This window comes from Geotrypetes seraphini, chromosome 7, assembly GCF_902459505.1.
Source record: "Geotrypetes seraphini chromosome 7, aGeoSer1.1, whole genome shotgun sequence".
NCBI classification, from domain to species: domain Eukaryota; kingdom Metazoa; phylum Chordata; class Amphibia; order Gymnophiona; family Dermophiidae; genus Geotrypetes; species Geotrypetes seraphini.
In genome coordinates this window covers 108,957,890-108,969,960 of record NC_047090.1, presented here as the reverse complement: position 1 = coordinate 108,969,960, position 12,071 = coordinate 108,957,890, and the positions used below count along the sequence as shown (strand labels likewise).

General features: G+C 41.3%; 1 protein-coding gene across 1 annotated transcript in view; it reads left to right on the top strand.

Annotated features, from left to right (window-relative positions):
- The window catches only part of LOC117364234 (deubiquitinase DESI2-like), a 49,173-nt gene extending 38,519 nt beyond the window's left edge, over positions 1-10,654 (top strand). The window contains exon 6 of the mRNA XM_033953247.1: positions 10,412-10,654. Coding sequence (XP_033809138.1) covers positions 10,412-10,654 — 243 coding nt within the window. The remainder of the gene's footprint in view (positions 1-10,411) is intronic.
- Positions 10,655-12,071: the final 1,417 nt, after the last annotated feature.

Here is a 12,071-nt window from a genome sequence, read left to right as displayed (position 1 = left end):
TCTATTGTGGGCATGTAAATATGGATGCCTAGGTTACAAAATTGCCTTTACTTGCTCTTGTATCATTCTTCCTTACTACTCCTACTACTAATCATTTCTGTATTGCTACTAGATGTACGTAGCACTGTACACATTATATGCAGGTACTTTCTCTGTCCTTTGTAGATTCACAATTGAAATCCCCATGTCCAGAGCATTAAGTCCAACGATCATAGAATTCCTAAGAGCATTGGAGCAGTACCAAAGCATTTAGAACTCTGGGCCATGGTAGAAACCTCTACCAGAGCTTAGTAAAAGGGGGCCTAAGTTATTTGTACATGGGGCAGTAGAAGATTAAGTGACTTCCTCAAGGTCACAAGGAGCTGCAGTCGGTATTAAACCCAGTTCACTAGAATCAAAGCCTGCCGAACTAACCATTAGGTTACTCCTCCTCATAAGAATACAGTTCCCACTGAACTTTGTCTAAACCTAGACCAGACAATTTCAGGGCTACTCACAGTCCCCCAGATTCTATATATGGCACCCAAATTTGGAAGCTGATCAATTGGCATGCAGAGTTATAGCACAGTGGTATTTCTATACCCAAATTCTAAGAGTTGGCCGCTGGCATTTATACCAGATTTCAGCTGGCATATATACTGGCATTGAAATTTGGGTGTAGGATTGACTTTAAGCACTATTCTATAAAGAATGTTCACATAGCACCCTTTATAGAATATTGTTTTTAATTTGATATTCTGCTTTTCCTCCATGGATATCAAAGCAATTCACAATACATTGTAATCAGGTATTTTCCTTATCTGTCCTGGCAGGCTCACAATCTAACTATGATACCTGGGACAATGGAGGGTTAGGAAGGTTCTTATGCAGCAGCTGTAACCACTATGCCACTCCTTCAGTAGAGAAGAGTGCTCAACACTGATTTTTTTTTTTTTTCCAACCCCATTTACTGAATCCTAAATGGAGGCACTTAGTTACAAATTGTCCCCAATATGCAATAATTTCTCCATATCAAGCTTATTGCTAAAAAAAAACAAACCTCCTTGTCTCTGGGAATGAAGACCACCAATAAACTGCTAGAAGTTTGTGCCCAGTCCTCAAGTGACTTCAGGCTTTCTGTGAGTGGCTCCATGTAAACAGAATTATTCATGGATTCTCATGAGTGCCTACAGCTTGTTAATGGTTTAAGCTATAGCTTTGTACTTTCATCTAGAAGAACGTGACCTTCTATTGCATCACTGTCACATTATTTCTAAGTTTATTTAAAATGTATTATCCTGCATTATGGTAAAAAAACAACCTCTGAAGTGGCTTAAAATACTAAAATTAAGGGAAAAGGAAATGTGATTTTAATTAAAAACAAAACAAAGCAAAACATGAAGGTGAGGGGAAAAGGGGAGAACTACAAATGTCAGATAGGAAAGATGGGAAGGGAAGTATATGTAGATGACAGGGAGACTAGCTGTGTGTGTTCACAAAATCACTTCTGAGACAGTGTAAAATGTATAAATCAAGGCTTAATGAACAAAATATCAAGGGTAAGCATTAGAGAAGAGAAATGTTTTAACTCGGATTTAAAATGAACTAGAGATGCTTGCATTGTCATAGATGTAGGAAGAGCATTCCATAACGGTGTACAGAGAAAATTGCCTGCCAGATATGTTCATGAACTACAGTATAACACGATGTGAATAGAGAATAAGTAGATTTTGATTAATAGATCTGAGAGCTTTAGCAGGAATATACATAATGAGATGTCTAGCAAGGCATTGTGGTTCTCCAGATGAAAGGACTTTAAAATTAAGCATGAGAATTTTATAGGTAATTCAATGCAGTAATGGAAGCTAATGATCAAATTTAGAAACATTGTGAATCAGTTGGATCGCAGTATTTTGGAAAAGCTGTGGTCTACATATCTACAATAATAAAACCCTAAGCGCGCATGCGCACTTCAAACTTCATGATCCCTGTGTCCGTGATCTATAGCTCTGTGCCAGTAGAACGAGCCTGTAGCAGTTTTCTGGCTTCTACTGTGCATGCGGAGTTTGAAATGGCGACCACGGACGTAAGGAAGCGGAGAACACGCCGTCGACTCCCCCTTCCTGCCCTCAAGTCTTGACATGTCAAAATCTGGCCAGCGGGGTAGTAATCTGGCCCGCCAGCACAAACTGCTGCCACTGCTGCTGCTTTTCATTTGCGTCTGCCCTCCTCTTTAAAGCAGCCTGCTGAGGATCGTTGGCCAGCTGTAGTGAACCTCGCAGGCCGCTCTCCACCTTGGTAGTATGTTCCCTCTGATGTGATCCCGTGCATCAGAGGGGTGGGATCGCATCAGAGGGAACATGCTACTGAGGTGGAGAGCGGCCTGTAAGGTTCACTACAGCTGGCCGGCGATCCTCAGCAGGCTGCTTTGAAGAGGGAATACGCGAATGAAGAGCACAAGCGACAGCAGCGGTTCATGCCGGTGGGCCAGAAGAGACCAGGAAGCCGGGATGGAGGGAGGGTAGGAACGGCGGTTTGGGAGCAGGGAAGAAGTGCTGCTGGACGGGGGTGGGGGGGGGAGGGGGTGGGGAGATAAAACGAAGGGAGAAGGGCTGCTGCTGGATAGGGGGAGCAGGGAAGGGGTGCTGCTGGACAGCTTTTGTTAGTATTGTATTGTTTCCCAAACTTTGTAATTTTATTATCATGTACATCGCTTAGAATTATGATTAAGCGATTAATCAAAACCTCATTAAACCTCATTAAAAGGAAGGGAGAAGGGCTGCTTCTGGACAGGAGAGTAGTGAAGGAGTGCTGCTGGATACGGAGGAGGTAAAAGGAAGGGAGAAGGGCTACTGCTGGACAGGGGGAGCAGGGAAGGGGTGCTGCTGGACAAGGGGGAGGTAAAAAGGAATGGAGAAGGGTTACTGCTGGGCAGGGGGAGCAGGCAAGGGGTGGTGGTGGACAGCTGAGGAAAGAGAGACAGAAAGAAAGAAAGACAGACAGCGGCCAAAGAGAGAGAGAGAGAGAGAGAGACAGACAGACAGAAAGCGGTGCTGCTGGACAGTGGGGACGTAAAAGGAAGGGAGAAGGGCTGCTGCTGGATAGGGGGAGCAGGGAAGGGGTGCTGCTGGACAAGGGGGAGGTAAAAAGGAATGGAGAAGGGTTACTGCTGGGTAGGGGGAGCAGGCAAGGGGTGGTGGTGGACAGCTGAGGAAAGAGAGACAGAAAGAAAGAAAGACAGCGGCCAAAGAGAGAGAGAGAGAGAGAGACAGACAGACAGAAAGCGGCCAAGGAGAGAGAGAAAGAAAGAAAGACAGACAGACACATCTATTCTAGCACCCGTTAATGTAACGGGCTTAAAGACTAGTACAGTATATTTATGATGTAGATCGGCCTGAAGAGAGTTACAGTAGTCGAGCTGTTGAATAAGTAAAGAATGAACAAGGATAAAGCAGAAGGGAAAATAAGGGAGCATATAGACCTAATCAAGCATAATTTGAAAAAGTAGTGTCTCACAACTTGACTTATTTGTATATTGAAGTTGAGTTTAGAGTCGGGTAATTCCAAGAATACAAACTGATGGAACTATAGGAACAGGCATATTTTGAAGTAAAATCAAAGTAGGTAATTCAGAATCTCCCTTCAATGAAAAAATAATGGCCTTAGATTTTTCTGGATTCAGTTTTAATTTATGTTGAATGAGCCAATCGGTAATTTGAACTAGGGATTGAGTCAGCATTGTTATCTCCTTGGACATAAAGGATTTAAAGGTGTATAAGATTTGAATGTCTTCTGCATAAACAAACATATTAAAGCCAAGTGACTATCCAAGAGTTAACAGAGGAGATAGAAAAAGATTGAAGAAAAGTGGTGAAAGTTTAGATCCTTGTGGTAGTCCTATATCAAGGATAAATGGGGTGGAAAGGATTGTATATGAATGATTTGAAAGATAAGATTTGAACCATTCAAAAGGAGTATCTGTTATTCCTATATGTTTAAGGCAATTGAGCAGATGGGAATGATCTATAAGATCAAACGCCGCTGAGAGATCAAACAATATCATCAAAATGTTTCTGAATTGATCAAGGCCTCTAAAAATATAGATCATAAGTCCAATCAAAGAAATCTCTGTACTAAGGAATGGTCTAAAAGCTGTTTGGCATGGATGCAGAGCGTTTGTTTTATTAACAAAATCTTGAATGTGTCAATGAACAACAGTTTCAGCAATTTTGGAAAGAAAAGATAAATTTGTGATAGGGTGGTAGTTATTAGGATCTGAAGGATTGATATTAATACATTTTAGTTTTGGCCTATGATAGGCATGCATCCATGCAATTGGAAAAGCACAGGATGTCAAACTCTTGTTAATTATTATTTGAATAAATGGCAGATGAGCTATAAAAGATTTTTAAGTGGTGAGTTAGGGATGGGGTCCCCAGGAGACATAACCCAGAAATTGTTCTTGTAAGATCTGTTGTTGATGGCAGGTTGAATTTACCCAGAGTACTATTAGTAGTGGTTTGTAAGGTGTGATCAGAATACGGACATATAGAATATGGAGTATTGGGTATAGTTTTCCTAGCATTGCTGATTTTTTTCCTGAAAATGAGATGCAAAGATCTGAGCTGACAGAATTTGGTCAAAATGGTTTCATGCCTGATAAAGAGTGGTGAAAGTTTTAACAGTCTTGTAAAGGAAAGCTGTATTTGGAGCCTTTCTAATTTTTGAAATGTAGTATGTTTTTGTTTGGTTTTTTTGCTTTTAATTTTTTTTCTTGGTATTTCCTCCTCTACACAGAGGTGCGTCTTATGGTCAGGTGTGTCTTATAGACCGAATGGTCAGGTGTGTCTTATAGACCGAAAAATACGGTAACTTCTGGATTCAGTTTATTTACCTTCTTTCTCTTTATAGGATTGATAAAATCTTTACCATTAAGGAAAATTACCTTGAACTGTGAGTCAGCTACACTAAAAATAATTAACTCCCCCTTTTCTCAAGCCACACTGCCCTGCGCCGCGAGCTAAATGCCGAGCTGCCCATTTTAATCCTATGGGTGGCTCAGCATTTATCGCACGCTGCTCGGCAGCATGGCTTGATAAAAGGGGAGAGGGGGTAAGTAAGTTAGCTTTTAGTTCTTTAGGCTCCAGCAACCTGATGCTTCTAATGTGCATAGGGAACAATAAATCAAGCTCCCCACTGTATGCGGTAAGTAGACAATTCCATTGCAAGCTTTGAGAAAATATAACATCTATAACAAGCATATAAACAGCAACAGAAGCCTGTAATTAAACCTGTACTTGTGTGGGCAGCTAAGCATGAATACCCAAGGAGGGTAAGAAAATATAGCACCCAGACATCAATCATACTATTTAGTAGAGTTCCTATTTCCTGCCTACTCACACCCACCTATCCCTCATGCATACCTGCAGTCTATTAGCATAAACTATTCTAAGATACCAACCAACTCATTGTACTAAACATAAATCTCTCTCACCATTTAACCATGGAACATTTGCTCAAAGGACATCACAAATATTCATATTACAACAGAAAGTAATGCATCTCTTCCTGAAGTCCAAAATATAGGAAGCCAGTCTCTGGACAAAGGAATGCAGTGTTCACTCAAAGGCCACTGTTCCTTAGTGGTACCGCTCTACCTAGGGCACTTTTATTTATTTAATTTTCTATGCCGTTCTCCCAGGGGAGCTCAGAACAGTTTACATGAATTTATTCAGGTACTCAAACATTTTTTCCTTGTCTGTCCTGGCGGGCTCACAATCTATCTAATATACCTGGGGCAATGGGGGGATTAAGTGACTTGCCCAAGGTAACAAGGAGCAGCATGGGTTTGAACCCACAACCTCAGGGAGCTGAGGCTGTAGTTTTAACCACTGCACCATACTGTCTCACAGGGGCTATCCTGAAACTGCAAGTGGGGGAGAACCCCCATCCTGTATCCTCCATATGACCAAGGCCGTACATTCATCAATGCTAGATGTATGAGATGCAGCAAGTCAATTTGGTGATATGGAATTTTAGAAAGCACACTTGGTGACGAGGAAACATGCCGCAGTGTTCCCTCTAAGCTGAGCAAAAGTCCTCCAGATACAGTCTTGCCAGTGGAAGTTGCTGTTTCACTATCACATTTTCAGTAGTCAGGGACAGGCAGGACTCCAAGGACAGAATGTCCCTAGCGATTGAAAACACAGAATTGAAGCATCACCCCCCTACTGGCAGCAGCGAACTGGAGGATTTCTAATCAGCATAGAGGAGTTGTCTGAGTAAGGGCATAGGGAACGGGGATAGGACTTGTATACCGCCTTTTTGTGGTTATACATTCACAGTGGTTTACATATATACAGGTACTTATTTTGTGCCTGGAGCACTGGAGGATTAAATGACTTGCCCAAGATCACAAGGAGCAATGCTGGGTTTGATCCCACAACCTCAGGGTGCTGAGGCAGCAGCTCTACCGCTAGGTCACTCCTCACTTCCAGTTGTTGAAATCTGCCAGTTGTTTGAGTAGAAATCTGATCCTAAGATCATATTAGGGTATGATTCACCTGCGGTAGGCATCTTATATTAAATCTTTGTTATTATTGACAGGGTTGTTTATGTGAAGGTATCCAGCTGTAGGTTGCCTTAGACATGATCAGCAGTTGGGCAAACTAGAGCTCTTGAAAGCACTTTACCGATGCATCATTGTCTTACAAAGGCAGTACTTGTGACTTGGATTGACCTCCGTGAAGACGGGATATTGGGCTAGATCAGATATGGGCAACTCCAGTCCTTGAGGGCCGGAATCCAATAGGGTTTTCAGGATTTCCCCAATGAATATGCATTGAAAGCAGTGCGTGCAAATTGATCTCATGCATATTCATTGGGGAAATACTGAAAACTGGATTGGATTCCGGCCCTCGAGGACCAGAGTTGCCCATGTCTGGGCTAGATGGCCCACTGGTCTGACCCAGTAAGGCTATTCTTATGCTCTTATATTAGATTCTGCAGCATGCTCATTGTATCATACTCATGCAGAAACCCCAAAAAGAAAAACAAACTGAAAGGCCAGTAACGTATGATCGAAGTAGGGCCTCACCAATAACCAATGTCTTCTTGTATGTCTTTTGGCATAAGTCCCATAACATTTTCGTCGCTTTCTCTAAATTGCTTCAAGTTTTTATACATCCTTAGCCAGATACAGCCTCCAAAACTCAACACAGCACTCCAGGTGGGGCCTCAACAACCTGTACAGGGGCATCAACACCTCCTTTCTTCTGCTGGTTATTCCTCTTTTTATGCAGCCTAGCTTCCTTCTGGCTACAACCACCATCTTGTTACACTGTTTCTTTGATTTCAGATCATCAGACACTATCATCCCAAGGTTCCTATCCCCATCAGCATATCAGCCTATACGATTCCCTTGGATTTCTACTCTCCAAGTACATCACTCTGCACTTCTTCACATTGAATTTTGGTTGCCAGACATTAGACCATTCTAACTTTTGCAGATCTTTTTCATGTTTTCCATTTCCTCAAGGGTGTCCACTCTGTTACAAATCATGGTATCATCTGCAAAAAGGCAAGCCTTACCTTCTAAACCTTCAGTAATGTTGCTCAACAATATATTGAACAGAATAGCCCTTGTGGCACTCAACTACTCTTCTTTCCTCTGAGTGAATTCCATTATCCACCACCCTCTGGCTTCTGTCCATCAACCCGTTTCATTTTACCACTCTGGGTTTTAAATTCAGTCCATCAAGTTTATTCAAAAGCCTTCTATGCAGAACTGTGTCAAAGGCTTTGCTGAAATCTACATTGCATCTAGTGCACAACCTCAATCCAATTCACTGGTCGTTCAGTCAAAAAATTCAATCAGACTTGTTTAGCATGATTTACCTTTACTAAAGCCATGTTGCCTCGGATCTTGTAAACCATTGGATTCTAGGAAATTCATTATCCTTTCCTTCAGCAATACTTCCATTATTTTTCCAACAACTGACGTGAGGCTTACTGGCCCGTAGTTTCCTGCTTCATCTCTGCGACCACTTTTGTGAAGAGAGACCACATTTGCTCTTCTCCAATCCCACGGAACCTCTCCTGTCTCCAAGGAGTTATTGAACAAATCTTTAAGAGGACCTGCTAGAATCTCTGTGAGCTCACTCAGTATCCTAGGATGGATGCCGTCTCGTCCCTTGGCTTTGCCCACCTTCAATTTTTCAAGTTGTTCATATTTTCTTGCGTAAAATGGTGTAGTATCCACTCCATTCTCACAGGTAACTTTGCCAGCCAATTGCGATCCTTCTTCAAGATTTTCTTCTGTGAAGACAGAGCAGAAGTATTCATTTGGCAAGTTAGCTTTTTCCTCATCAGTCTCCATATAGTGGTTTGTAGCTTTTTTCAGTCTCGCAATTCCATTTTTTGCCTTTCTCATGTCACTAATATACCTGAAAAAAAAATTGTCCTCCAATTATATTTATTAGCAATTGCAATAGGTAACATATAACCAAAAGTAAGACGAATAGTAACAGTGTGAAACAGCAAGGTACCACAGCAAGGGGAAAGCATACCAGCGATAGTACAAAGAGAACAGTAAACCCCTGGTCATATGCCCAACACAATTGACATTTTAAGTATTAAGGAACCCCCAACCATGCACAACCAATCCACAGCCAACCATCCTCAAGTCTCAACATACCCTCACCATGCACCCAGCCACTCATTCCAGCCATTTGCTCTTCTGTTTGCCCTTTCACCAGACGTATTTCTCTCTTGGCTTCTTTCAGTTTCATCTGGTATTCCTTTCTGTGCTCCTCTTCTTGAGTTTTTTCACAAATGCCAACTCTTTTGTCTTTATTTTCTCCATCACGTTTTGGAAAACCATATCGGTTTCCTTTTTCTCTTTCTTATGTATTTTGCTAGCAGATGCTTGCATAACATTTGTAGTGGCATCATGTGCTCTACCTTCCAACCCAACTCAGGCATTCTCCTTTGCTTTCCATTCTGCAACTGGACACATACTCTCCATTTCCTTCTCTTGGCATTCTCTGCTTTCTTTTCAGCCTCCCCCCCCCCCCCCCACAGACACACACATACATTCCTTTCCTTCCCTCCTTCACCCTAAGGCTCACTTCCCCCTCTCAATCCCACAGGCATTCTTTCTGTCCTCTTTCCCCCTTCTCAGATCCCTGGCCCCCACAGCATCCTTGCTGCTGTCATTCTTAAGAGCCATGTTTTTCAGGTGCTATGGTTTTTGAGCTTGTGTGGCAGTGCTAATTGGATTCCCACCATGAGTAGGGTGTCACAGCATGACCCATCAGCCCTCTATATTTGCTAAGGCTGCATATGTGCTCAGGGGCAGATGGTAGTATCTTGTCAGTTAGGCACCTTTTTGATCCTTATTTATTTTTAAAACAGGTCTAGCCCCAAATGTCTAAATGGTGTCCCAGACATTTTGTTAAAAGTTTGATTATCCCTGCAGAACGTTCAAGTCCTAAGCACACCCAAAACACACTTCTAACATACCCCCTTAAGATTTAGATGCACTAGAGAGAAAGTGACTAGAAAGATGTCTAGAAAGTCTATTTTGAGAATGCCCACTTGGACGTTTTGACTAGTAAGACATCCAAGTGCTAGTTTATGCTGTCTTTTGGATGTCTATCTTTTTTGAAAATGAGCCCTTAATTATGTAGAAGAACAATATTCATAAAAATCAGAGTGACTAAATGGAAGATACTTGCAAAAGTTTTAAAGAACTACTACCTCTGCAGAAGAGAAATAAAAAGCAGGAAAATAAAAGAGAAATCCTAACTATCAAATAAATTATCAAACATTTTATGTTAGCATCCACTTGGTATTGTCTTTTAAATTTATTTTCAGATACAATGTAATAATGGGTCAGTCTCTAAAACAGTTTAAAAAACTGAAAAATGTTCTGTAGTGCCATTTACAAATATTTATTTGGGGGAGGGTGAAGGTGGGGAAGGCAATTTGTTTAACATTAAATTTATGTCCTAGGAAATTATTGTGATAAATATGATCTGGGATAGTATTAATTCAGTAGCTTTACTATCCCCCTCCTTTACATAGCCATGCTAACATTTTTAGCACCAGCTGCCACAGTAACAGCTCCTACACTCATAGAATTCCTATGAGCATCCGAGCTGTTACCACTGTGGCTGGCACTAAAAATACTAGCATGGCTTTGTATAGGAGGGGGGTATGTTTTGGTGAAACTCGCAAGCCTCATATCTGACACCCATGCAATATTAATTGCCCATGCAAATATTTGCACGTTTTAAAAATTTTTTTGCTTAGTTCTTAAAATCTGGCCCCATATCCTATCAGAGGAATGCCGAGACGTACATGAAGCAAAGCCTTTGTAGCACAGATGTACCTGTCCTTCTGATTGTAATTGCTCTTTTGTGTCCTATAGATCTTGTGTGGAAAGGAGATACCCCGCTGGGTGAATCGCCTAGCCTACTTCAGCTCATGTATCCCATTTCTCCAGAGCTGCCTACCTAAGGAGTGGCTGACTCCAGCTGCACTACAGAGTCATATTAGCTTTGGTCTTCACAAAGAAGAACAGGAAGATACAACAGATGAGGAATCACCGTCCACTTCCGCTACAGCCTCTGCTTCAGGAGGTTCACGAACATGTAGACATACCAGAGTCTAAACTGCATTTACCTAACTGATCTGTCCATGGCTTCACAAATTTTGATTTCCTTTCATTGGCTTCTGTTTGGGTTAATTTACATTTAATTTTAGTTTTCACTTGCAGTTTTATTTTGCTTCCATTTCTTTAAGTTACTCACTTACCTGTGGTGTTCATCCATTATAGGTACTCTTTCACTTGTATGTGCTCTCTGCTTCTCACTTTCCCCCTTTTTCATCTTGCATTTTCCTTTGCCTCTTTTTTGAATTCCCTTGCTTCTGCACTAAGAAACCAACCATTCCTGGGTGAAAGGGGTGGATCCCTGAAAAGCAGCCTCAACATGAGCTACTTGTAAAATATTAACCTTCAGCAAAGGAGCTTGGGAACTTAATCTGATTCTTCTCTCTCAAAAACTCCTCTCCCAAGGATCCACTAACTTTCTTGGAAAGATCATCAAAACAGATAATCAGAAGTGATTAGGACATGGTGCAGATTGGAAGGTTCTATGCTTTTATGGAACTGGTGTTTTTAAAGGATTTTTTTTCCTACCTCTTTTTCCCCTGCCCAACTTTACTAACTGTGTATCCTGAAACAAAGGAGGAAGACATGGAGAATGCAAGTGACTTTCTGCAGCTACCAACCTGAGACCAGCAATATGCCTCCCAGTAATTTTTGTCCTTCTGTGGGGTCTTTGTGATAACTGACTTTCTAAGTAAACTGGATGGTGTTACTTGATGGACTTCAGGGTATAGTAAATATTGGGTTTCATTACTGGAGAAAATCTCAGCCTACATATAACCCTGATTAGTTTATTATTATTATTTTACAGTATAATTTTTGAGGGGCAGCTGGGTGGGGGGGGGGGGGGAGGGAGAGTTAGGGTCTATATTCAGCAAAAATAGACAGATTGCAACTTTCAGTATTCATGGCAGCTCAAAAAAAAAATCAAAACACAAAATCAAAACTTAAAACCAACATAAAGGGTTAGGGACAAGATTAAAGGATGATAAAAATGAATCCCTTAAGATCAGTGGTCTCAAACCCACGGCCTGGGGGCCACATGTGGCCCGCCAGGTACTATTTTGAGGCCCTCGGTATGTTTATCATAATCACAAAGTAAAATAAAACAGTTTCTTGATCATATGTCTCTTTAGCTCTAAATTACAATATTATTATTAAGACTTAGCCAAAAGGAAAGATTTATAAACTATAAAGAGTTTTACCTCATGCAAAATTGTCATTTCTTTAATAAGACATTAACTATTTTTTCTGAGGCCCTCCAAATACCATACAAATCCAAAATGTGGCCCTGCAAAGGGTTTGAGTTTGAGACCACTGCTTAAGATGGAGAGAGACTCTTGGATGGCTGCAGAAAAGAGATTGGAAAGAAAGATAGACAGGGGTCTGCCATTCCATTAGACACTCCTCATCGGTGATG